At 38.5% G+C, this 26,710-nt stretch overlaps 2 protein-coding genes across 3 annotated transcripts in view; one reads left to right on the plus strand and one right to left on the minus strand.

Annotated features, from left to right (window-relative positions):
• WWTR1 (WW domain containing transcription regulator 1) overlaps positions 1-16,887 on the plus strand; it is a 46,001-nt gene extending 29,114 nt beyond the window's left edge. Inside the window, exons 3-6 of one of the 2 annotated variants that reach the window (XM_030280078.4) lie at positions 6,463-6,653; positions 11,278-11,411; positions 11,939-12,051; positions 13,197-16,887. In XM_030280078.4, coding sequence (XP_030135938.1) covers positions 6,463-6,653; positions 11,278-11,411; positions 11,939-12,051; positions 13,197-13,303 — 545 coding nt within the window. In that variant the 3' untranslated portion in view covers positions 13,304-16,887. Of the gene's footprint in view, positions 1-6,462; positions 6,654-11,277; positions 11,412-11,938; positions 12,052-13,118 lie in introns of both variants that reach the window. The other variant, XM_030280077.4, reaches the window with a different exon arrangement.
• Positions 16,888-19,504: 2,617 nt separating this feature from the next.
• On the minus strand, positions 19,505-25,623 carry TM4SF4 (transmembrane 4 L six family member 4). Its single transcript, XM_002188165.4, has 5 exons — positions 25,202-25,623; positions 24,875-24,964; positions 22,701-22,834; positions 19,950-20,139; positions 19,505-19,724 (listed from the first exon to the last, which is right to left on the minus strand). Exons 1-5 carry the CDS (start codon positions 25,373-25,375, stop codon positions 19,707-19,709), a joined length of 606 nt encoding a protein of 201 aa, XP_002188201.2. The 5' UTR covers positions 25,376-25,623; the 3' UTR covers positions 19,505-19,706.
• Between the last annotated feature and the right edge of the window lie 1,087 nt (positions 25,624-26,710).

Genomic DNA, 26,710 nt, shown 5'->3' on the forward strand with positions numbered 1-26,710 from the left:
TTAAGCAGTACCCAGAGTTTGCTGGTTTGTGAGTTTTGGACACTGCCACTATGTCAAAAGTCCCTGTGTTTGTTTGGGTGTGGATAGGGGCTTTCAATTTATCTAACTGTGGTTAAAATTGGTGTTTAGTCTAACTCATGCTGCCAAAGCCCAGCCAGGTGGAGTGTCCCTGGTGCTCGCTACTGTCCCCATTGCCTTTCTTCACAGTGGACACACCAGCAGCAGCAACTACAGAAAGGTGTACCTGGTTTTACCCCTTCTGGTAAAAGGGAACTTGTGTGATTCATCAGACTGTGCACAGAAATGGGATTGATGGGCAGAAACGGTTTTAAATGCTGTAGTTACTTATGACCTGGCTGTCAGGGAGGGAGTGACAAGGTCTGGAGCTCAGGAGCAAGCTGTGTTCATGTGAATCTTCTGCTTAGAGCTGAGCCATCTCTCTGTTTTCTCCCTTGCAGTGTCTTATTTTCCATGTAAGTTTTTACAAGATGGTCTTTCAAGGTCCCTGCTGACTGGGGCTGTTCTGCAATGATGATTGATATATAGTATCTGTTGGCCCAGATAAGGCTGACTTCAGAATATGTACCTGGATCACTTTTAATTCTGTACACTGACATAGTAACTTATATATTCTCTTAGGTTCTGCCATTAATATGCACATTTGCAGGGGAAAGAATCATAAATAGTGTTACAGTTCCTGAGATTTTCAGTGTTTCTATCTGTTTCTGGAGCAGATTGTATTACTTTATCTCTGTGATACTGGTTTATCAGCTGGCTGCTGGTGGAGATGCCTGTTCTGAGGTAAGGACGTTTTTCCTGGATGAGTTTCCACACACGGCTGAGGCCTTGCACAAGTTATGGTTGTGTCCATCACAGAATAGTTCAGGTGGGAAGGGGCCTTGCAAGGGCTCTAACCTAGCCTCTGCTGAAAGCAGGGTCAGTGGTGGCACCAGAGCAGAAGCTCGGGACTTTGTGCACACAAGTGTAGAAATCCTTTTTGACAGAGAAGAAGGTCCTGGTGCAGTTCTCATGTGTTCATCAGGAAGGAGGCTGGCACCACGAAGGAAATGGATGTTCTATCATCAGCACTGAGTGGAGCAGTGTCAGAACATGTCCCACACCCACGCACACACACACAAACACTTAAGAATGGAGAAGAAATTCTGGCAGAGGGAGAAGGGTGCCACATGTATTTCAGTTTGTTCTTGATATCTCCACTTTCACCTGATCAGATTATATGTAAATACTGACTATCAGAAAAATAACATGGCTCATCTCTGGCAGAAGCTGGTAATATTTATCTTCATATTATAAATCAACCAGTTCAGACAGGAAGCAGTGGAAAGCCTGATGTTAATTTGTTTAGGGTCCCTGTATGCATTGATCCTGAGAATTCAACCATGCTTACTTCTTGTATCAAACTCCAGGTGAAGAACTATTTAATTTTTGGTTTTCCCTTCTGAAGAAGAGAACCTTACTTCAGAAGGTACTCTGTCAAGACCCACAAGCAGGCGTGACCCAAGTGATACAAGCAGGATGGCTTTCACTATTAATCCACTGGTTCTCTAAGATGTAGGACATTGGATATTACAGATTAGAATTTTTTATTGTGAAGAGCCTCTGACGCTTGTTGTTTAATAGAAAATCATCCATTAATCTAAGTTTAGCTTTCAGCTGTATTGGTAATGGTATTTCAAATGGGTCTGGACAACTGGGAGTTATAGCACTTTACCTTCGCTCTCATTTTTTTAACCAGCCAGGAAATCCAATCAAAAAAACAGAGACAAAATCCTGTCTAGGAACAATAAACATGTGAACCAAAATTTCCATATCCTGCCATGATAAAAGAGGTGTAGCTACTATTGTTTAAGGATGATAAAAGGCAGTTTTGGTAACTATGTCAAAGCAGTCTCTGGAGATAAGAACACAGAAACTCTCAAAGTGTTCAAAACCAGATGATATGTATTTTAGTGTTCACTAATGTCCAGGATTCCTCAAGTCTTGGTTTGCCTTGGCTAGAAATGTGTGACACTGAGAGGAACATGTTTTTCCCTCTCTGTAGTCCATGCCCTCATACCACCTGTGTGGTGGAAAGGCTTCCTGTTCCAGACCATTTTTAATTACTGGATATCCTGAAAGAAGCAAACACAATTCATTTGTGGTCAGTGTGAATAATCTTGGCACCTGTTTCTGATGATTGCTTTCTGAGACCTGAAAGCATTATAGAGGACTTGCAAGTTCATCTGTGGGAATGAGTGTTTTGTGATGCAGCTCTCAAAAGAATGAGGGGATTTTGGTAGTTTGCAATTAAAGCCTCTAACAAGTAATTTATCAAGCAGATTTCAAATGGAGTAATTTATTTATGTTTAAGGACAGTGGTTAATGGGTACAGAGTCTAATAGGAAGTAACTTCAGTATCAGATAAATTAAATCAAAGTACATATGCCTTTAAATGAGCAACTGGCCACCTAGTAAATCTGAAATGCTAAAGTTTGATATATTCAAGAGAGATGTTGGCATTTTTTCAAATTCTAGTAATTTTAAATTTTGACACAAAGAAGTTCCTGTTGGTGTAAGCGTTTCCCCTCAAGGTTAGTAATCATAACATGTGCCAGTGCAAGAGTGGAGGGTCATTTCCACAGTTTCAAAGAGAATAAAAGCTGAAGATTGCATAAAGCAAAAGTAAAAATAATTTATTAAATATTTTAAATCTAAGGGTCATCAGTAATTAATCATTAGCATTAAAGCCATCTGTCCACTCAAGCAGCTCCCATCATCACTTTTTGTTACTGATTTACTGTTAGAAGTGCTTGCAGAGTAAATCTCCAATCTTTTAAATTACTTCCTGCTAAATCATAGCTTTGATGTTGCATCTGCAGGTTGTTTGTATTGGTTTTTTTAGTCTTAAATCACTGAAGATGGGAAAGATTAATTAAATGTGGGTATCACAGACCTTAACAGTTGAAACTGTTGAGAAATTTCTATATAGCTATTTTCAGCTCAGAAATCTGAATAAAGGAGTCTCTGTGCACTGGGATAGTGCAACTTTTTGCTTTAATACTTTACAGATTTTTGGAACAAAATGCACCAGAATAGAAAAGCAGCATTTTTTGCTGACCTTGTTAGAAGGCTAATGCTTCTTTCTGGGAAATAAATGAAACAAGCAGTTCTTTGTTGGCTGAAATGGAGTGAGAAAAGGAGGGGAGCCCAGTCTTTTTTTCTTTACAGTGTCGTGACTAAGTCAGAACTGTAGTATGGCTGGTTTCTCAGTTTTTGGGTTTTTTTTAACCTTTGTAGACATTTGTTTTTCATCAGGCTGTGTTGCATGAGACCTGGCTTTGGCTAGTTCATCTGAATTTGGTTCTGGGCTGCTTATAAACAGAGCAGAAATACCCACAGTTGCATCCAGACACTTCTGACAAATAATAAAAGTAGGTGCAATCAGTTCAATGCATATGTCAAAAATGATTGACACTTGCATGTTTTGGCTTCTGCAGCTTGCAGTGAGTGTCCCTTGTCCACAAAATGATCCTTGCCTAGTATATAGCCAGGAAAGTCATAAACAGAAAGGTCTCCTACAATGTCAGAAAACCTAATTCAGTAGGATATCATTATTAATTTAAAGGCAAACAAAAGCAATAAAAGAATTGGGTTTTTTTTCCTAACTGGAAAAATAAAACCACATAGGTCTAATGATGTAAACTAAATAGTTGCAATTTCATGGGCTGCAATGGAAGTGTGGTCACATAGTTCAAGTTTAGAATTTAGCTCCATGTTGTTATTTGCTTTCATTTGGGCTGGATAATTGCATAATGGCTGTTTACTGAAAGCATTACTTCATTTTGCAAAATAAATTAGGTTTTCCCCAAGACAAGTGAATTTAAGGCCACCCTGAGTCTGTCTGCTGTAATGATGATGCTTTTCTCCTCTTATGTTAGAGCCAGTCTCCTTTACCACAGAGTGGTAGATTTGAGCTTTTGAATATTTTTCTTCTTTGCAGAACTTGAGAAATGTTACACTGGAGTCCCAGACCATGCCTAGTGAATTGAAGCTTACTGAAGACCAATTGTTTTTTCCTTTAGTAACTTTTTGACCTCTCAAAACCAGCCCAATGATCCCAAGGCTCCACAGAGCTCTGGCTGAGATGAGCTGTCAAGGGTCCCTGGTGTGTCTGATGGTGTCAGAGTGGGGTCTGTGTTGGGCAGTCTAGCTGGAATGTGAACTGCAGATTTTTCTTGTTTAATCCAAATGCCATTGTGTTCCTCATAGCATTCAAATACAAATTCCGAGCTGAAATATAAATTAAAGCAGGCATTACTAAAACCTCATATATAGCACAACAGACGTGCCATATGATTATATCACGAGAAACAGAGTTTTGTGGGATGTCATTGTTTGCTCACTGGGACTGACACAAGACTTTCACTGGGCTTGTTCAGACCACTAGTGACAAGAAGTTACCAGCTGTATACCAACCCACTTTTACTGCCTTGGTTCAGTTCTGGTTCAGTTGAGCAGCCTGAGGAAGAACACTTAGGTAAAATATTTACTTAGGTAAAATATTTTTCACAAACTAAGCTCAAGTATATACCACAAGGGTAATTTGTCCATTGTTGGGATTCTTTTTATTCAACCAGTGTATTTAAAGATTCACTATTAATTTGAAGTCTAGACAGCATCAGACCTATCAAGCATGCTTAAAAGTATTGCAGATACAATATTTTTCCATTTTCCCTATACATAACATTGTAACTCTACCATTAAGAAGAGCAACTTAGTTTATTCAATTTTTTTTTCTAGTTGTTTGATAAACTGACACAGTAAAAATTGGTAAAGCAGTAAAAAGTCTTAGTCCTGTAGTAACTGTATCATCACACTTTGCCACACTTCTTTTGAGGAGGCTAGTGTTCTGCCTGGGTGCTGGGGCTTGCCCAAATAGGTAGGGTTTCAGGACAAAATCTACCTGACATTACCTATAGTGTTGCATATGAAATTGTATTAAGATCTAGCCCAGATCTGACAGAATTAGAATCATCAAATCATTTGGTTTGGAAAAGCTCAAAGAGGAGTGAGTCTAACCATTAACCCAGGACTACCAAGGCCACCACTGACCCAAATCCTCAAGTGCTACAACCACACAGCTTTTAAATTCCTCAAGGGGTGGATCACTGTCCTGATCAGCCTGTGCCAGAGCTGGACAAACCTTTTGGCAAAGAAATTTTTCCTAATATCCAATCTAAACTTCCCGTGGGATGGCACACTGGCATCAATCTGCAGAACTCTCCAGAACACCTGCTTCTGGAAGCAAGTTGCAAAGATGGTTTAGATCTGCCTGGATGGTTTCCACAAGGTCCAGAAGGATTAATTAGTGTGGGCTTTGCACCACCTACAGGTAGTAAAGCTGCCCTTAGATCCAAACTGGCCCTGGAGATAGCCCAGGATTAATTCTCACCTGGTCCATGCAGCTGGGCCTGATCTGCCTCAGTAATAAATCTAACATGGGTCCTGAACAAACCATAGAGTTAAAATGTCAAAAATTCACTATGTTTCACTCCTGGCTTGTCTGAAGGATTTCAATGCTGGATGCTATTCTTAGCACCATAAACAGGGAGAAATTTGTCTTGGTAAGTCAGGAGTGATACCTCCTGTCTGAGATGACAGGGCATTCTATTAGCTTTGTGACATGTTGGCACCAGAGTGACACACAGAGAGCTACTCAGACTTACAGTTTCTTTCATAGCAGTTCTATGAATAAAAATGTCCATCTCATAGAGAATTCTGCTCTGATTTATAGTTTCTGAATTTAAATGGAAAAGATTATGCTGATTTAAGAAACGTTAACAATCTAGGCAGCATTGACTTCCTCAGCAACAGCCTTCTGTCAGCAAGTGAAGGGGTTTGCCTGGGTATAACTCAGGTTTGCTTACTAAAGGTCCTGTTTCTAACCCTGCCATCTACTATGTTCTTCCCCTGTCAACCTTGAGAATATCCTACCAAAGGTGGAGGACTGATGGGTCATATCCTAACAGAAAAAAAATCAGTTGTTAATTGGAAATGACTTCTGGTAATAATAATAATTGATTTAAATCTGTCAATAAAGAAAATGTTAAGTTGAAATATTTTTACTAGCTTATTTTCTATTATAGGCACACATATTTAGGAATTTTCAATTTTAAAAAATGTTATTTATTAGTTAATTAGGTCAATATTTGAACATACCAGGGTAAATAGAAATACTTGTTGTATTGTAAGTATTCCTGTTTGGTACAATCAGAACATTAAAAATCATTTATTAAGCAATTGCTAATGCAGATCTTGCCAGATGGAGTAGTTTCTCTCAATCACTTGAAATACAGTAATTCTAATAATGCATTCCTGTAAGTGAGCAGCATGTGTCCTGTGCCCTCTGTAATCTGAAAATTCAGCTCTGCCCAAGCTCCATGAGCTCTGTCTTTCCTGCAGTGATGAATGCCCAGCCGCAGCTGCCCCCCAGCACAGCCCTGCTGCAGCAGAGCCGCCCCCCACAGCCCCCAGCGCTGCTGACCCTGCCCAGCGCTCTGGCCACGCAGCAGCAGCAGCAGAAGCTGAGGCTCCAGAGAATCCAGATGGAGAGGGAGCAAATTCGGATGCGTCAGGAGGAGTTACTGCGACAGGTAACACCAAAGATACTCTTAGTTTGTTCAAGAGCTTTTAGCTCAATGCACCCAAATTTTTAACAAGTACACTTAGTAGCTCTGTTACTTTATGTCAAGACTAACTATGGGTTAACAGAAGGGTAACCAAAAAGCTAATATAAACAGATAATTTCATTTTTTTTCCTCAAAACTAGCACTGAACAGAACATAGGATTGCCATCAGTCAGAAGTTACAGACCTGGCATCTTTCTTACCAGTCTTCCTTAATAGTCATGTAAGGGCCAAATTCTGTTCTGTGACTGTCCGTAAGCAACTAGGGTAACTAACACTGATTCAGGTGCAGTTTAATTTGGTTTGCATAGGAGACCACGTTCATACTTCACTGAAGATAAAGGAAGAACACATGGAATTGTTCTTGACTACAGTCTGTACTCTCTTAATTTTCACTATTTGCTTTTTAGTTAAAATAAAATCACATTCACATCTTAAATGAATACCTCTGATCTGAAGACTTTTCAGAGTTGGTTATTTATGGATATTTTGCTTATTGTTCTATTTCTTACATTTCAGCTCTATATAATGACTCATACTGTACAAAATAGATATGTGATTTCCTTTATACTCCCTTAAGAAAACTAAGTTTTAAGAATTGTATTTCATCTGTTACAGACAAGTCCACCAGTGGTGTTGTGTTTGTATGGTGTATTAATTGGATTCCTTAGTGGAAAAAAAAAGATAATCTGTTTCTCTCAGAAACAGCATGAAAGAAGTCCACTTTATAAAAAAACCTACCATTACTGTGGCCTTGCAGATGCTGCAGTTACCAGTTCTAAATACATTTAAAAACTTTCACAAGATTAAGGTGACGGTCTCTGACATGGGCAATGTTCTCAAGTCTTTTGTGTGGCTTCTCTTTTCCCATCAGGAGCTCATGACAGAGATGGATATGAGAAGAGAGTGAAGGTATTTAGTACGCACTTAGTCATGATTGTCATCATGCTAGCAACATGTTTAGCTATTTTTACTCTCTTCGGCTCTATTCTTGATTCAAATCAAGCAAATTAGGCTTCAAAACAGTTGTACCATTAACACAAGGGAGGGTTTTGCTGCTTTGCTGCCTTTGAAACCAATACATTCAGAGCACTCTGCAGCTGTGCCATACTCTGTCAAGACTTCCACTTACTGTGCCCAGTACCACCCTGCCCTTGTAGTGTTTTTGGAAGCTCCGCATTCCATGAAGCAGTACAGCATCACTTCGCATTACTGAAGTTTTTACAACTGGTGTAACTCTTAGGGAGGAAAGCAAGATGCAAAATCTTCTTCCTAACAGAATGTTGGAACTTACTTCCAGTAACCTCAGAATCCTGAACCCTGGCAGCTGAGGGTGCAATTATCCTCTTGGGTCATCAGTGTCCAAGTACAGTTACTCCTGTCCTGACCCTCCCTTGCTGTTTTTGTTTTTCTAGTGTAACCTATCTAAGGGAAAAATGCTGAGTAAGGGTGTATGCTGCTGTAGCAGCTGTGAGGAGGTGCAGAGCATTTGAGTGAGAGGGGGAGGATTCTTTGGAGGGTCACAAACCTTTCAGCCCAGTAGCAGCTGCTGGCTCCCCACAGCCATTCCTGGCAGCAGCTGCTGGGGTGGAGCAGCATGCCCAGCCAGGAAGAGGTCATAGCTCTGGAAGCTCTTGGGTTAGGGAATTTCTTTCCTTCTTTTTCCTCCTCTTCATGTAGTTGCTAAACCCCTAGAACTCTAGATTAAGTACATGCCAGAAGGGCAGCATTTCAGAAAACCAGCATGATAGCATCTATTTAAAGGTTTCCGTACTCAGTTTTATCATTCTATAAGGAGTTAATGTTCTTTTATGCTAATTTGGTTTTGCCAGCTTTCCAAAGGAAAAGAGAGCATCTGCTTGCTACTTAAGAGCTTCTTCTCTTCTTCTTGCTACTTAAGAGCTTCTTCCATATAATTAATATGGAAGTTGGTAGAGGTAATGTCAGTCAGAAATCTCTGAACAGTCCTGCAGAGAAGGTGCCCCAGCACTCCTGTGTGTGCACCAGGGTCATTATGCACTGTATTTGTGCATACGTTTGAAGTGTACAAATAGTCCCAAAAAGGCAACACTTCTCAGAGGCTTCTTTCTGGTCCAGGGCTGCTATTGTATAAATTGTCCACAAGTTACAGAGGCTTAGAAGAGGCTGAAGAAGTGGATGAACATGCAGAGGAACATTTTTCACTGTTTTATCCTCGCAGAATAGGCCTTTACTGACCTGCTACAACCTGAAGAGAAAAATGCCCCGCTATGCTCCTTCCACTGCACAGACTGGCCGAGGGTGTGATTTACTGGTGGCACAGGCAATGTCTACATCTCATGCTTTCCACCCTAAGTATGAGGACTGGCAGAAGAAGAATTGCATCTACCAGTAACGTAAATGCACTATAAAAATGCTCTCTCTCATCTCCCCCAGCTGGAAATGAGAGTTTGGCAACTAAGGGTGAAGCTCAGGTCAGTTCTGCTGAGAAGAGTTCCAGGAAATGTGACAAGAAATTTCTGTGCTTGTCTGGCATACTGCTAAAAAAGGGTTTACATCAGAACTGTGTTCTGAGGCAGTGAATCATTCATCACACTGTAATGCTGTAAAGCTTTAAAGTGTTTTGACATTTTTGACACATGAAGTTTTTTACATGACTTTGTGATGTCAGAATACTGTGGGGTTTTTTAGTTTGTTTTATTTTGTTACTTATTTTGAAAGTCTTCTTTGGGTTTATGTGTGTTATAGTGCCAAGCAGATCATTAAAGGCATTTGGCCCTTTCTTAGCTGAATGCCAGAGATGGTCTCTGCCAGCCAAAGTGGAGGCACCCTCCTACACTCAAAGACTGAGAGCTCACTGGTGTGGCTGAGACTGATATTGCTGCTCACAGGGCTGTGAGACATCTCTGCCATTTTTTGCCAGACTTTCATCCTAAGGAAGGAGATTTACAAATATTCTTTTTAAAAACCTTGTAGTCATGCTTAGAATGGAGAACAATGTAATAGGGTATCATAAAGCTTTGGGTATTGTGTAGTTGATCAATTTCTCCATTACCATTGCTGTAATAATGTCAAAGGAGCAAAGGAATCTGACATCTGTAGCAGTACTAAAATTGCAATGTGACTTCTGAACTAATGACCTGCAGCAGAAGAACATATGTCATGTGTGGTGGAGCCAGTACTCTGCTTCCCCAGCCAAATCTGAATCCAGTGTGCAAGAGTCTGTTGTTCCACATTTTAAAAGTTCACATGGAATAAATACTGCAAGCAACAGGCAATATGTTGAAATAAATAATGGGAGGTGAGCCATTCCCCAAGGGAGAGTCAATCAAATAACTCTATAATTAATATGGTGTTTTTTGCAACAAAGAAGAGATAGGAAAGTAGATAATGTAACTGATAGAGGGAGTTTTATTTCATGGTGCTGCAGGCTTTTCAGCTTACAGATGTTTTCCTTTAGAAGGCCTGTCTAAATCTCATTCTTATATTTTAAAAAAAGTACTGAAATTATCTGCATGTAGACAGCTTAAAAAAATATCCACATGTAGACACCTTCCCCTTCTCTAAGGTTTGTACATTTTCAGATTCCAGTTGATTAAATCAGAGTAGAAATATCACCATTAAAATTGTCACTTGACAAATTTAATCATAAATCTATCATACATAAGCTACTAAGAACTTTAAGAATGTTTGTTCTTAACACTTGCTAAATACTGACACCATCTAATGTAAATTATAATTTATCATTGAATATATTGATAATTTTGTTATAAAGGAAGCATTGTTTTTATGGGCACCAACATGTGTGACATTATTCACAAAGAGACCAGACCATTCCTCCTCAATGAAAAAAATAATTGAAAACATAGTAAAACATCATGTTCTAGCCCTGAAAACCTGTTAGGCCTTTCTGTACTGGGGAGACTGAATGATTGAATCAGAGGAGAGAAGTTTCCTACTGGGATTTAAATGAAATATTTACTTTTCTTGTTTCTTTAAAAAAAAAATGTAAGTTGAGTTAATTATGGCAAAAATAGACACAGATTTATTATTTTAAGGTCTTAGGATTTTTGTTTGGAACATCCAGTTGGAGTCAAGACAACCTCCATATAGAACTCTGTACCACTAGATGTCATGTGTGTTTCACAGAGATAATGCTGGAAGAATTTATTTTCAGGAAGAGTTGTAAAATAAGTTTCCTTTGGCTCTGATTAGTTGTTTGTCATCCTGCAGATAGCAGACATGAAACAGGTCATTAAGCAATTACTTGTTATTAGGCAGACTGTTCATTCTAAAAATTATTGAATCACACTCTTGGTTCCAGTGGTTTTCTTGTAACATGTTAAGTACCTTGTGGTAGCTGAATTACAGGCCTGGCTTCCAGATATGGTAGAACTGGCAGCTAGATTCTGTGGTGCTTTAAGCCAGCACAGGTGGGCATGAAAGACATGTCTGCATCATAGTTGTCTTCATATCAGTGTAAACACTCATCAGTGACATGACTCAGAATTACTTTCCTTCAGTGTATGTGTTATGTGTTCACTTGTTACAAGAATACGGTATTTCTGAGCTGTTGGAATAACCCTTCCCATGTATTTATTTGTCTTTTCAGGAAGCTGCTCTTTGCAGACAACTTCCTATGGACTCAGAAAACATGGTCCCAGTTCAGACAGCTGTGAACACCCCTGCTATGACACAGGACATGAGGCCTATTACAAATAATGGATCCGATCCATTCTTGAACAGGCAAGTTAATTCTTCTTCATTAGCCAATTGCTTCTGTTGCCTTCTCTAGACTGTTGCACCTATCTCTCTACAATAGTCCCTATACCGTCTTCTTTTTTTACTTACTGTAAACAGGGGATATGGCTGAGTGGCTGCCCTGAATTCTTTCAGTTTATGCTTCAAGAAGGAATCTTAACAAAAGCAATAAATTGTAACAGGTGGTTAAAATTCTATTGTTAGTGTATGTAGAAGACTAGGTAGAATAGGTAAGTTACCTAAGTATAAATACATGCATCTTTTTAGGCTGTCAGAAGTGATTTCAGCTGAAGAGTTGTTAGAGTGACTTCGCTTAAATTACTTGGTTGTTTGGGCTGATGTGACCCAAATGTGATGTTGGCTGATCAGTGGCCAACAGTTACAGGATGAAGCTTAATGACTCAGTTTCTGTTTCTGATATGTAACCTCCTGTGTTCTCTTCTAATACTGTGCTCAGGAACTGTGTCTATCAGAGCCTCTTTACTGAGTCTTTCTCATGTTTCAATTTGTAGTGGGCCATACCACTCCAGGGAGCAGAGTACAGACAGTGGCTTGGGATTAGGATGCTACAGTATACCAACGACACCTGAAGATTTCCTCAGCAACGTAGATGAGATGGATACAGGTAGAATACTTGGATTTAGCTTAAAGTATAGTCCATATATTATGGCTAGTAATGTTTTATAATTGCATAACTGATTGATAATCTCCAGCTTTCCTAATCAAGAGAACAGACCAACACTGTGGGAGAAAATGCCTAGAGGGTGCTTAGTGCCCAGAAGGTTCTCAGCTTTAACTTAGATCCAGATTCTGCCCTTTCACCTCAGACTGATATTAAACAGAATAAATAAAACCTGGAAAATGCAAGCCTTAATTTCTTTTTCATACTATTGTCCATGGTAGGGGGGCTAAAAAGCTTGTTATGGGTTACATGTAAAAATCAATACATTTCCTAACTCTGAGAAATCAGTCTTGCTTTTAAGTCTCTTACATTGGCAAAGTTGCATTTACCTTCAAACAGAATGTATTTAGCTAGCTTACATTTTGATAGATATTTATTTTACGTTAGTGTCCTCATGATGTTTAAAATACTGAAATAATTTGCTAGAAAATCAAGGGGTTTTTTCAGAGAGTGATATTCTCAGCACTTCCTCACCTAAACTTCCTTTTCAAGTCATTAGAAATTCAGTATTATGCAGAGAATGAAAGATTTATCTATCAAAGGTTTTCATGCTTGTTCTTATTAATTTATGGGGGGGGGGAAAAGAGTAATATTACAGAAGGAAATTGCTGTAAAGCACTTTTTTCAGTTATTTCCTACAGACAGCATTGCCCCTGGTACAGGGATCAGGATGGAGGTGTACATGAGGGTCCTTTGCTGCTTTCTGGGCACACCAGGAAACAAACTTGAAATTGTCATGCTTCCCAAGTGGAAGACCAGAGCTGGATGCTTTGAGCACTGCTGGAAAGGATCTTTTGTGCTTTTGAGATCAAAGCAAGGATGTGAAATGTATTCTTAGGAGAATATGTACCCTGTACCTAAATGCAGTTTTGAGATAACATTTGTGTTGAGTAGGAGTGCTCACAAGTGCCTGTGGGAAAGGGGGAATAAATTTTTATGTCAATTCTGTTGTTTTAAATTACCCACAATAAGACTTTGGTACTTCAAAAGTTCTTCTTTACTTTTCCTAGGAGAAACTATAGCGCAGACAACAATGAACATAAATCCACAACAAACACGTTTCCCTGATTTCCTCGACTGTCTTCCAGGGACAAACGTTGATCTTGGGACTCTAGAGTCGGAAGACTTGATCCCTATTCTCAACGACGTGGAGTCAGTGCTTAACAAAAATGAGCCCTTCCTTACCTGGCTGTAATCAAGCAATGCTTGTTGGGCCTACAGTGCAATTCAGATTTCTTTTTCCTCTTGAGGTAGGCATAGAATATCTGAATATCCTCAAGAGATACAACATACTGCCTTATTGACTTTTGTTACATCATCTTTATGGTCAGTTCAATATCTATCTGAATTTGATTGATACTAATTTAAGTATGAAATACATTTTTTTTATATATATATATAAAATACATACACGGATATATATTTCTTCAAAAAAAACCCATACCACTTTACACATCTGTGTACTTTTTTACGTTTTCAAGCCAGGCAGAAACGCTTCACTTTTAGGACAGAAAGTGGCTGATGTTTTTGCATATCTCTGACTGATGTCGTGGGTACTGATTGACATCAGAGACCCTTTGTGAATCAGAAAAGCTAACTCCTAGGTCACTTGGTTGAAAAAAAGTGCAAAGCATCAGGCCATGAGAGTAGTTTTATTATTATGTTTATGACAATAGTATCAGAAGCTTTTTTTAAACCAACTTACTTAAGCCTTAAAAAGCTTTTTTAGTTCTTAGTGACTAACTGTTCTGTATAGAATACAGTTCAAATATGATCCATATCAAGCATTATAATTCCCATTATATATTTGTGAAGGCACAAACAATACTATAGCAGTTTATTTTTTTCAGTAAATTACTGTATAGTTTTCAGAAAATAATTACTTCTAGTCTCAAAGTACCAGAATTATTTAGCAACATTTTTACACTACAGTATTGTTACAAAATAAACCAGGCTGGTACTGACTGTTGCCTTTTAGAAACAAAGAAATGTATTATAAAAAAGCATTTTTAAAAACTTCTTAGATTTTTTTTTTTAGTTTATTATATTAAGCACTACAGTTTTGTAACTTAACACATGAACAAGCAATTTTTTATATATATAAAATCTATGGCAATTATCTTAAGTGCAAAAATATTCTTTTAAAATCAGTTCTGGAAAATGTGGCACAACATGTTAATGTCATACATAGAGGGAGAAAAACCTTCCTCATACTGTTTTCAGTGATGTTTTTAACTGACAATGTAAAACTACATGTAGTTCTATACATGAAAAAGAACCAGGAACTTTATCAGGGCACTGCTAAAGCAGCATTGGGACTCACCTGGTAAAGCTGCTTAGTCTTTATGTCTTTCGCTTACCATAACTGGTGCACAGGACACGAGGCATGTGCTGTGTGTTTTTATCTGTTATATATCCTACAAAACTTCCTTATCAGAGGTTTGGGACTGAGAAGACATCAATAACATTAAGCCTGCAGTTCCCCTGAAGTGCAAATGAAGTCCTGAATATTCTTAAATGTTTTGAAATTATCTTATTTATAATTAATGGATTTAAGCATTTTTTATTGAAGAATAGGTAATTTTATGAAAGGCATTATAACTTTTCTCTAAGCTTAATCCAGGCTGTGTAAAGAGAAGAAGAGATGTAGCACTAAGTGTAAATGTGTGTTTGCCAGGTCTGATAACACTTAGCAAGACCTTACTGATGCATCGGAATATTGACCCTTAAAGACTTTTTTTCCATCTGGTTGGGTGAAGGTAGGTGAAAAGGTCAGCGATGAAGTGGTGGGAATACAGAGTAGATTTGGAAAACGAATGATGAGGTAATAAATGTCGATCCTTGCTGGGAAGGATGGCTGCAGACAGGGATACATAGCAAATGAATCTCCGGTGTTCAATGAAAAACAGAAGAGAAGCACTCAGTAAAGTAAATTACCATGTCTGTGATGAACTTCTAAGTGTACATGGTGTCACAGGATGGAAAATAAAAAGCACACACACTGAAATTTTGAAAAAAGAGATATTATGCAAAGACCTACAGTTGTGATGCTTGATGACATAGTAAAAAGTAGCTTTCTAAAAATGTTTTTGGTTTTTTTTTTTTATTAATAGAAAAAGAGATGTAACAGCAGAGTTGTGTCTGCATAGAATTTAATTGCTGAATGGGCATTGTGTTTCTTTTATTCTTTTGAGGGGTTATTAGCTGGGTATTTTTTTTATTCTTGCTAGTTTTGCTAACTGTTCAGATGGCATAAACTTCTTTTCAATAAACAGGGGACCAGGCAGGGCTGACCAATATTACTATAATTAGTTTTAATCTCTTTCTTTTAAGAATTTCTTCAGGTTGTCAGCCTAAATGAAAAACAGATGGTCCTAAGGCTTTGTCCTTTAGTACCATGACTGATGTTGGTAAAGAATTGGAGATTTTCTGGCCAACTTTCAAGGCCATGTCACCAGCACTGCTCATTTGGCATAAGGAGCTGACAGACATTGGTGCTGGAATGAGCCACAGCAGCTGCGGACCTGGGTGCTGGTGTGATCCAGGTGGGAGTGCCTATCCACAGGTTGTGTTTAGAGAATGCAGTTTGTACATTGGCTACCAACTCTGCCGCATTGAACACGTACGTTTGTCATAGCAGAAGATATTCTGGACAGGTTGGCTTGCAGCTCTGTGAGAGAGCTGGTGCTGATTCCTGCCCAGCCACGTGCATTGTTGTCAGCCAAAGGCTGTTCTTGGTGTGGGTAAAACTAATGCAACTTTCTAGTGAAATCACAGCAGGTATTTATCAGAATTGTGAAGCTGCAAGCTCAATTCCTTTTTTATTTGTGTTTCTGGTGGTTGAGTGTCTTGGTGCAAAGACCTTAAAAGGATAAAGCAATCATAAACTGTGTTTCTGTGTTACTTCCATAGTAAACCAGCAGCAGCTCTGAAACAGGAAGGTACTGTGTGAAGTAGCACTTCAGGCTGAAACAGCTGCCAGAATCATAGGTTAGATCTTTATTCAGTCATGAAACAAATCTTGGTTGAATTAAAAGTGATTCTTTACACTGTCAGCTTTTAATTTTTGTTACAGAGATAATGTATCCAATGAAGTGCAATGACAATAAAATCTATTTTTCAAAGTTACCTTTAAAAAAAGTTTCTGGCTTTAAACAGACTTATGGCAGAACTTTTCAGTATTCAAAGCATATGTAATATGAAAATAAATTTATTGTTGACAATGTTTCACTGTACTATTTCAGGTTTTGAGCATTTACTGCACTAAATTGTACACTGTCTATTTGTAGTATAAATACAACCAATGTGCCAGCTGGACAATTTTGCTGTGACTATCCCTGAGGGGGCATATGTAAGTCTTGATGATACAGAAGTAATGGGACATGGTTAATTACAGTTTGTATTCTGGTAATACTGTTAGAATGTAATCTGGGGAGGGATTGGGTTTGACTTTTTGTCAACAAATACTGTTTGGGGGAAGGGAAGGATTTAAATCTCTATTTTAGTTACAGAAAGATGTGGGTGGTTGTCCAAATAAACTTGTTTCCTAATACATACATCCATGTACATGTTAGTTCTTTATCTGTTTTATTTACTTTTTTTAATTTTTTATATGACTTGTGTGAGCATTTATTTTTAATTTTTAGTACCTTGTAATAGATTGTATTAGAGGCAATCAGATCAAACTGTTATATCCTGGGTTTGATTCTGTTTTGGGTTTTTTTTTTTAATTATTTCTTTGATCTTTTACATGAAAAAATATAAATGAACTTGAAAGATTTTGGATGTATATTGTTTTTTTAAAATAATTTCTTTAGGGGATGTGGTGGGTTTGAGGATTTTAGTACGGGCTTCCCAGGGAACTGTAAAAAACTGCTTAGACTAAAGGTGAGGATGTATTATTTTGTGAAAAAGGCATATATTTTGAATTAAAATATTCAATTTTATATTGCATAGTCAATTATTCATATATGTCTATACATAGTCAATATGTATATTCAATTCAATATACATTTGAATTAGAATATGGGGGCAAAGACCCCACTGATGTCAGTGTAATGGTAGAAGCCAACCTTCCCACTCTCTGACAGTTGGAATGGCTCCAGGGTTTGACATTGTTTGCCTTGCAGCTGGTTATACTATGAGTGATGTACAATCCATGAAGAGGGAGCTAAAGTTGAACTGGAGACAGGTGATGAACATTCAAACCTGGAATGATGTGAGAAAACATCCCTTGTTCTGGGCTGAACAAATATTTTTTCAACATTGTGTATGTTACTTCCCTTCTTTAGAGATGAACCTTTTGCAAAGTCTCCAGTTGATTCATCATTCCTCAAAAGGTGACACTGTCCTGTGGTTAATGTATCATTTGTATCATCAATCTGCAGTCTATTTATTGAAGACAATCAAAAAAGAGAACTAACTGTATATAGTTCAGCTGTGCAGGGACTTAACCAATTTTGCCCTGCTGAAGTGCATGGGCTCAAAATCATATGCTCATACTCCACATGTTGTAATCTGAGTTGTTAGATAGCCAGTATGTATCCTTTTATGATAGCTCTCAGCTAAAACAGTGCCATGCAATGTTGAAGTTACCATGCTCTCAGCACCCTGCTCACCCAGCAGACAATTTTAATGGGTGACTAATGAAGCTTCAGCCAGCATGGGTATTTCTGAGATTTTACAAGGAAAACTAATATTCTTTCTTTTGGCTACTATTATTTCTACTTCTGTATTAGTGTATGTTCATATTTGTACACACTGTAGCACAGTGTGGTCTTTAAGTTGGTCAGGGTTCCAGAGGTCTGTTAACACTTTCAGTTATCCCTGTTTGTGGCTTCTTTCTTACCATCATCTTTCTGTCCCTTCCTAGCACTGCTCTCTTTATCTGTACCTTCTTTTCAAGAATTAACACTGGCTTTTTACATAATTGTCTGTTATGAGGTTCTAGGATTAATCCCTCTCCTTCATTTTACTGTATGCTTTGCTGAGTAAAAACACAGAACAATATCCAGTTACTACAGAATTGATACTGCAGATGTGTGATTCACTTGAAATTAAGTGCTAGGTGAGAGCCTCAGGTGTTAGCTTTAACTGAATAGATTTTGGAACATCGTTGTAGGCACTCTGAAGTGTGAGTTCAGCTGGGCAGCTGGTTCTGGCTCATTTACCCCTTTTCAATACACCTGAAGGCCAAGGTGTGAATGCAGACTGGATCATAAGACAAAATGTGCATGCCTTGTGTCAGTATCAGTTATATATTAGCTGATATATTATAATATAACTATATAACTAATATTTATAATATATTTAACTAATATTCTAGATTAGTTATATATATTATGTTAGAAAGCCATCAGGTAGCTGGGTGTCTCTTAGAAGCAGTAGCTCATTGCTTGTGGTTTTAGGTGTCATAGCTTGCTGCCTGTTGTTTCTTATCCCATCTCCCACAAAGATTTATGTACTCTGTTCTTTGATATATCAAAGCTGTATGCTATGCAGCTACCCATCACTTTATTGAGCACTGATGAGAAACATTCCTTGTTCCCAAAGGTTTCATAAGAATCAAACAGGACAAATGTGAGATGAGGTGCAGGACAGCTGCTCACCATAGATGAAAGAATAGATGGGAGATGATTGCACAGTGTGTGTTGAAATAAAGGTTGCTCTCAAGTTCCTGGGCAATGCAGCAGAACAGGTGGGACAGACAGCTGCCTCTGAAGAGGTTTTTTTTTTTTTGCAATTTATCAATTTGTACAACATAATTCTCAGTGCCTATATCAAACTGTTTAACATTTCTGCATATTGCTCAAGAGCTTTGAATGCTTTCAAGTACTTTTAGATTCTTCAGATATCTCCTAGTGTAAATACACAGTACATTAAATACATTTTCTGAAAGCACAGGCCATGGAATCATTATTTCAGGAGGAAAATTTTAGGGAACAGATATGGCTAACATTGAGAAGCGTTGAGACATCCATCCTGGCAAGCTGGTTTGTGAAAATTTGATTCAGAATTTTTTTTAAAGAAGCATATTAGTTTATTTGAATCCCTCAAATGTCTCCAATCCCTCCTATATTCTCCTTGATTCCTTAAGGAAGTAGTTTTTTCTTTTAAAGTTTAAAAAGTTCATTCTAAAAGGTATTTTTGCCTTTGAGCTAGCTCTCTATTGTCTTTCCTCTTTCTTTTATAGCACTGTGCCAAATACAGCTAAATTGAACTTCTACCAAAAAATCAATAAACAGCATTTGTGCTCATATATAGGTAGGAAGCTTTGAGGATTTACAAGCTACCTAACTGACCTGAATAAAAATTGTAACCTAAATTTGTATTTTGCCTGAGAATACCCTCTTTCTAAATGGAAGCTGTTTTACAAAAATAAATATGAATGTGGGAGTTGTATTTCACTTATTTTATTCCATGATGAGGGATTTAAAGAAGCTGGAAAGGGAGTCAGGGCTTCATAACACTTGTGGGAGGAGGAGCCCTCCTTTCTCATCTTCTTAGCTGGAGCCAGTGTATCTGAGGGCTGCTTTGTGGAGCGGCTGCAGAAGGGATTCTCCCAGGATGAGGAGAGTTGTCTGCAATATTCCTATTTGTTAGACAGTTCCATCTCCCTGAAAGAATAAAAACATGGAGGTAATTTCCTGGCTGCTATTGCTGTGCTTTTCGAAGACTTGTATTATTTCCTAATGGCAATAGTGTATGGTTTTGGCAGTATGCTAGAAAGCATGATCATGGAGCTGGAGGAAGGCCAGTTTAGTTTTTCTGACTGTCAGCTAGAGGTGTGTATGTAAGCCATCAGTACACAAAATAACAAAGGAGAGCCGTCAGCTGCTCACCCCACAACAGCCGCAGCATTTGCAGTCCCCGCAGATGGTTCCAAAGAGGCCGTTCACCGCCTGAATGCCACAGAGCACTGCCTGGATCCCACTCATGACCAGCAGCAAGGAGAAGAGGGTCAGGTGCCACGGGACAATATTGTCAGGTGATGTACACCTTTCCCACAATGTGTGGTCAGCAAGGTAATCCCTACATGAGAATAAAATAGTTAGGAAGAAGACTATCAACTCACCAAGGAGTGTCTCACCGCTGAGAGACTGTCACTGCTGTGACATGGACGAGGTTCTGTTCACTTCAGTAAATTTCTATTGTCACACTGGTGCTACTTATCTAGAAATTGACTTCAATTTAGTTTCTAGATAAGTTGAAGGAAGTGATTTGGAAAAAACAAGACATCAGAAGGGAGCAATTGGAGACAAGTATGTGTTTGATACAATTGAACCATTTTTAGAGTTTTGGGAAGAAAATATCTTAGCCAAGCATGTGCCAAATGGGTTTTATCTGTTCCAGTGTTTCGTCAGGGCATTTTTGCTGCTTTTACTTGATTGCAGCATTTTTTGTATGGGGGAGTAGGTGGGGGACTGTGATCAGGGCATGTAATCCAGTATCTCAAAGTACAGTTGAGAACAAGGGAGTACATTGTAATCAAAACAACTGAATTATCAAAACAAATAATGAAATTGTGCAAGTCACCTCTTGCCTACTGAGCTGAAAATAACAGTTTTTGCTGTTCTAGATCCCTCATCTAAAGTAAAGATAATAACTTCCATAATTTTTACCTTCGTATTTTAATTGTAAACTGCTTGACCACTGGCTATATTTCATCTGCATATGCTTAGTGCTGACTTGTTTGTGTTGTTGTCAAGTGATTTCTGGACTGAAACCAAAACTATGTTTGCAACAGGGCATATTTCCAAAGACTCAGAATGAGACCAAGGGAGTTGGTTTCTGGCCCTCACTGGCCCATGAACAAATAATCCTCTGCCTGTACACCTCTTGTTTTATTTCTTTTTTTTTTTTTTTTCTTTTCAACCTGAAGTAAATTTTTTTTTTGTATATTATGTAAGAAATGCCACCAGGTCACTCCTGACTGAGGCAGACTGCATTAAAGGTTCTGAGGTAATGAGGAGTTTACTGCAGCCCTTGTCATTCTGCTCTGATCACACCTGCTCTCCTCAGTAGCTCATTGTGCCCTGTTGTTTGTTGAAGTTGTCTTGAATTCAGTCTGAGCAGTGGAATAGCAGGGGTTAAGTGATAAATATACATGACTTTGACTACGTTTGAGTTGCAGAGCATAAGGAGCAAGAAGTTTCCAAATGCCACAGCCAAAAAAAAATAAATAGATTATATTTATTAATATTATATATATTATATTATAAGTAGTAATTATTTGAATACCACTAAATTTCAATATAATCATAGAATGGTTTGGGTTGGAAGGGGCCTAAAAGATCATCTCATTCCAGTCCCCCTGCCATGGTCAGGGACCCCTTCCACCATCCTAGGTTGTTCCACGTCCTGTCCAACCTGGCCTCAAACGCTTCCAGGGATGGGTCATCCACAACTTCTCTGGGCAGCCTCTGCCACTGCCTCACCACCCTCATAGGGAAGAATTTTTTCCTAATAATTGATCTAAACCTACTCTTAATTTAAAGCCATTATCTTGTCCTGTCATTCCATGCTCTTATAAAAAATCCCTCTTCATCTTTTTTGTAGGCTCCCATCAGGTACTGGAAAGCCACAATCAGGTCACCCTGAAGCTTCTCTTCTCTAGGCTGAAGAATCCCAATTCTCACAGCCTTTCCTCATAGAAGAAGTGTTCCATCACTCTGATCATCTTGGTAGCCTCCTCCATCTGTGTCATTAATGAAAATATGAAATAACACAGCAGGAATTCCCCAGCAGGGATTCCTAGGGATGCTTCTTGTCACTGATCCTGTTCTTGTCCAAAGATCCTGAGCCACTGACCACCACCCTCTGGATGCGACCATCCAAATACTTTCTTCTCCATCTAAGAGTTCACCCATCAAATCCATCTCTCTGCAATATAGAGAGCAGGATATTGTGGGGGATTGTGTCCAGTTAAATGACTTCTGTAGTCCTTCCATTACCACTGATGGACTTGCCCCATCATAGGAGGCCCCTGGGCTGGTCAGGCAGAGCTTGCCCTTGGTGAAGCATTCTGGTTGACCCAAATCACTTCCCTGTCTTCCATGTGCATCATCAGACCTTCTAGCAGGAAATGCTTTGTGATCTTCCCAGGCACAGATGTGAGACTGACAGGTCGATGGTTTTTAAAGATGTATGTATTGTTTCCTCTTTTCCAGATACCTAGGGCTCCACCTGACTGCCAGGACTTTTCAAATATGGAGAGTGGCTTAGCAATTACATCAGCCAATTCCTTCAGGACTCTGAGAGGTGTCCTGAGCTGAGTGTGTCATTGCTATTCATTGAAGTGGAAGAATTTATCCCTGTATGTTGCTTATTATCCCAGGAATAACCTAGGAAGAGGCTGTGCATTTCTCTTTATTGGCCCCTTTGAAAGTCAGTAGTTTTTGTTGTACTCGCTATTCCTTACATCCATGCTCTTGAACCTTATGAAGTCTTGCTGTGTGCTGCAAGCACTTCTAAGACGTTGTATAATTTAGACAAACAGTATCATTCCCATTTTTATACAATGGGTTTGGAATTTGAATAATCTCACAAACTTAAAACATGTATATCTTTTTTTTCTGATTGCCTTGTCTTACCCAGCCTTGAAAGGGTAGCTCCAGTTTTCTCCAGTTTTACATTTAGGGCCTTTGTTTAGGGCTACTGCTGACAAAATAAAGCAGTATCCAGCTCCCAGAACTCCAATGGCAGCAAATATTATAGAAGAAAACATCTGATGAAGAGAAAAATAATGTTATTTTGGTTCCCTAAATTCAGCTGTTCCCTGAAACTTTCCCTACATTCAGCTGTTAATAGTCAAATAGTCAACACCTGAACAGCTGAAGTCTATTAGTTTTCATTGCATAGTAAATGTGTAATGCATACTTGTATTGGTATTTTAAAGCTTTAGCAGTATTGGCCCTGTGTGCATGAGGAGGAGAAGGCAGAGGTTGGCAGCAGATGGCACTGCTCCCCTGTGGGGCCTCCTGCTCCCCTGTGGCCAGACGTTCTTCTCAGGAGACTTCAAGCAAGACCAAAGTCTTGGACCACTTAAGGCATTAGAAAAATCTTCAGTATCCTTTACAAGTTAGCTTTGGTATCTTGGTTATATGTGGACCAAATAATTATAGTCTTTCTTCCCAAGTCTCCCTTTAGATTTCATATTCGTATATTTTATCTCCTCACAGGTAAGCTCTCCTCACTTATCAGTGTAAGCTCTGAAATGGATGGGAAAATATGTCTTTATTTTTCTGGTTTTCTATTACAGAATTTTCCATATATACTAATATGTAAGTACATCATGCAAGAACTAACGCCTGCTTGAAATCTGAAATGCTTGTAGCCATAACAGTTTGTAGGTGAAGGTTGTGCCCTTTATTTTAATAAAGTGATAAGGTGAAGAAAAAAACCCCAATACTTTCATGTCATAGAATCATTTGTATGGGAAATGACTTCCAATATCATCAAGTACAATGTGATTTTTGTTCAGACCACATCACAAGACTCTTGTCTTGGGTCCTAGCATGCATTTTTATGTTGACATATCTGTCAGGGCTAACTTAAAAATTCTGCTTTTGTAGCAGATATTTTAAGAATGGATTTCAGCTAAAATACCAAACTTGGTTCTCAGATATGCTGATAAGGCCCATAGGACTCTTGCAGTACAGTGTACTTGGTACTCTTGGCTGTGTTAATATTCCCAACCAGCTGCACTCTGATACGCTGTCAGCAGAGAAGGCAGGTTGGTTTGCAGGCAGCACCACACACCTGCAGGCTGGCTCCCACTCAGCCAGCGCTGGCCGTGGTCACCCCGGCTGAGCAGCAGCAACACTGCAGTGCTTGGTGCTCGTGGGGTGGTATGTGCTCTGCAAAACTCAACTAGCTTCTCTTCACTGCTTGCAGAAAATGGATCACACAGTATTTTAAGGACAAAGAGATGGCTCCATTTCCTCCTTCTCAAAGTTCAACCTTTTGTTGGTATTGTATGAAGACAGCATCAGAGAGAATTTAGGGAAAGTTCTTTGTCAGCCTCATGGGCATGAATCTTTTCTTATTTGTTTTTCTCTCTTTTTTTTTTTTTCTTTCCCAGTGGAAAATTCGTTCCTTTATTTTAAAACTGTAATGATCTACTTAATCCAGAGAATTAATTTCAAAAAAGACATATTTTCCAACTAGAAATATTTTTTCTGATTTAATTTTTAAATTAAAATGCTTGAGATATTTACTACTGTCTGAAACTATTCTTTGGAAACTTTTCTGGTGTGAAAGTAAGGTATAAGTTCAGTGGAGCCTCACCCACACTGCTTAAAGTAGGAGGTTGGATTAGGTGATCTCCCAAGGTCTATTTCTTTCTGAAATTTCCTCTGTATCTAATGAGATACAGCTCATTTTGTGGGCCCACAGTGAGTTGGGAATGTAGTGTCTAACTGCCCAGTGTGATTTTAAAAGCTGCCAAAAAAAATGGCTAACGAGAGGACTGTTGTACTCTGCAAAACAAAGAGTAAATTTTAATTGTGATAGTAGCTATGAGTATCTTGTGATAGCAAAAACCAATAAGGCTTTACTGTTGTGCTACCTGTGGTAAAACATCAGAGACATAATACAATTTTTACAGCCTGCTATTGCTACTTCCCAGCACTCAAACAAATGGCAGGGCTATTTGTCCCACACTCAAGACAGCCTCTATCTAGACGTACAATGACTGTGAGAGGAAAATACATATATCGGTAACAATTTAGCTTTTACTTTTTTTGCCATGTTTCCTTTCACTTACCGCAAACCTCTTTCCACAGCTCCGATTACCACAGCATCCACAGCAATCATTATTCTGAAGGCCCAAAAATACCAAAGCAGGGAAGATCATCTATGAATGATCGAAATATAGTTTGAATTGGGATGAATTCAACTTACATCTTCTTTTAAATATAAAAATTCGATGTGTTTTTTTTTTTCCTTATCATTAGGTTAAGTTACTTATTGCCAAACCTTTGGATGGCTCATAACTTGTTTATCAAAGAGGAATTTGTAGTCCTGAGAAAATTCAACAATGCAAGTCATGTGGGTGGGGGGAAGGTAGAAATGTTTGAATTTAGACACTTACCAATACACCTGATCCCAAGATCCCTCCAAAGCACCAAACTTCATCTGTAATGTATGTTCTGTCTTCCACCACTTTTCCTCCAGGGAAAAACAACAAAATGTTAGCAAGGGTGCAGAGCACAGCCAGGGGGATGAGAGTACTTCCCAGGCACTTGGCACAGCCTCCTGTGCACATGCTTCTTTAAAGGTATTGCAAACACAATTGAAGATAAAATAAAATCTCTCAGATGTTCTCAGAACTGATTTATAAAAAAGAAGCTTCTCCGTCTACTTTGCAAAATCCAGTTTCTGTTGTGCTGTTATAGGAATTGAGCCTGTAGAATGCTCCTCTCAGTGTTCCTGCAGTCAGTCAAAAATGCACTATGCAGTTTTTTTATATGTCCTTGTAGCTGTGATGTTAATTTTCTGAACGTCTGTAAATGAAGTTGCGTTCAGGACAGCCTCTCATTTTACTATGACAACCCACCAAATTTGTTAATATTTTACTACGGTGCTGACACACTCTATAATCTGGGCTCAGGTCATGGATACATACCTGTCTTAGTTCTAGATCATCATTTTTACAACACATGATCTTTCTTCATACTAGAAAACACTTCTTTTGCAAGGGCCTACATAAAAATGCATAATGAGTCCGGTGATATGAATAAAATATTCATAGTCCAAGATTTTACATGTTATGAGACAGTTCTGTAATTGAAACAGTAGAGAAACTAGCTAATACAAAGATGAGCCATTTTAGACCAATAAAGATACACATCCACAAACCCAAGAAAGTTCTTGGGTTGCAGGAAGATGAGAAACACTTATTTATTGATGTTAGGTAGTTGAACTGTGCCTCAGGGCATGCGTTTCTTCTCTGGTTTTGGGGTTAAAAGGTTGATTTTATATTTATTTTGTGATTTCATGCTCTACGTGATAGAAGACTGCAGGAAAGACTGAATAAGAAATGCTCTCATATTCAATAGCCCTCTTCACCACATATTAAGTTATATGATGAAGATGAATCAAAAACTTACAGTATATTCCATAGATTGTATTTGGAAATTATGGCATATGCCATGTTTTACAAAAACTCTCATATTTTTCTACTTTCATAGGAAAATATTTCATATTGCATATACTTAAGCTTATTCAATAAAGGATGGCAAGAAATTATTGTCACTACTACGAATCATGTGCACTCTTTAATATATTAGGAAGACCAGAGGATGATTTTTTTGTGAGGGCCAGTCCTAGGAATTCCAGTGGCTGCAGTGCTGAGCAGACTCATTTCTGAGGAAATGACACTAATTTACTTTGTAAAAGGTTTTATTCAGGTATTTATTAAGACAAATTTTTGAGTGACTTCTCAAGTTGGCATATAATGCAACATGAAGTCAAGAGGTTCTTGGTATGAAGCACAGATCTAGCAGAACAACCTGGACAGTGACAGTGGTTGTTCCTGGTGGACGGGAAGATCCCCATGAATCACAGTGTGTTCCATGCTGTTGGCATACGAGCCTGCAGC

The sequence above is a fragment of the Taeniopygia guttata genome, chromosome 9 (assembly GCF_048771995.1).
Source record: "Taeniopygia guttata chromosome 9, bTaeGut7.mat, whole genome shotgun sequence".
Taxonomy (NCBI): Eukaryota; Metazoa; Chordata; class Aves; order Passeriformes; family Estrildidae; genus Taeniopygia; species Taeniopygia guttata.

What these genes read in the sequence shown, in the direction of transcription:
- TM4SF4 (XM_002188165.4), bottom strand. Translation starts at nt 25,375, where the DNA reads ATGTGCACAGGAGGCTGTGCCAAGTGCCTGGGAAGTACTCTCATCCCC. An exon ending in GCTGTGGAAAGAGGTTTGCG is followed by an intron (nt 22,835 to 24,874) that starts GTAAGTGAAAGG and finishes TCTCTTCATCAG; the next exon opens with ATGTTTTCTTCTATAATATT. An exon ending in AGCTACCCTTTCAAGGCTGG is followed by an intron (nt 20,140 to 22,700) that starts GTAAGACAAGGC and finishes ATTCTCATGTAG; the next exon opens with GGATTACCTTGCTGACCACA.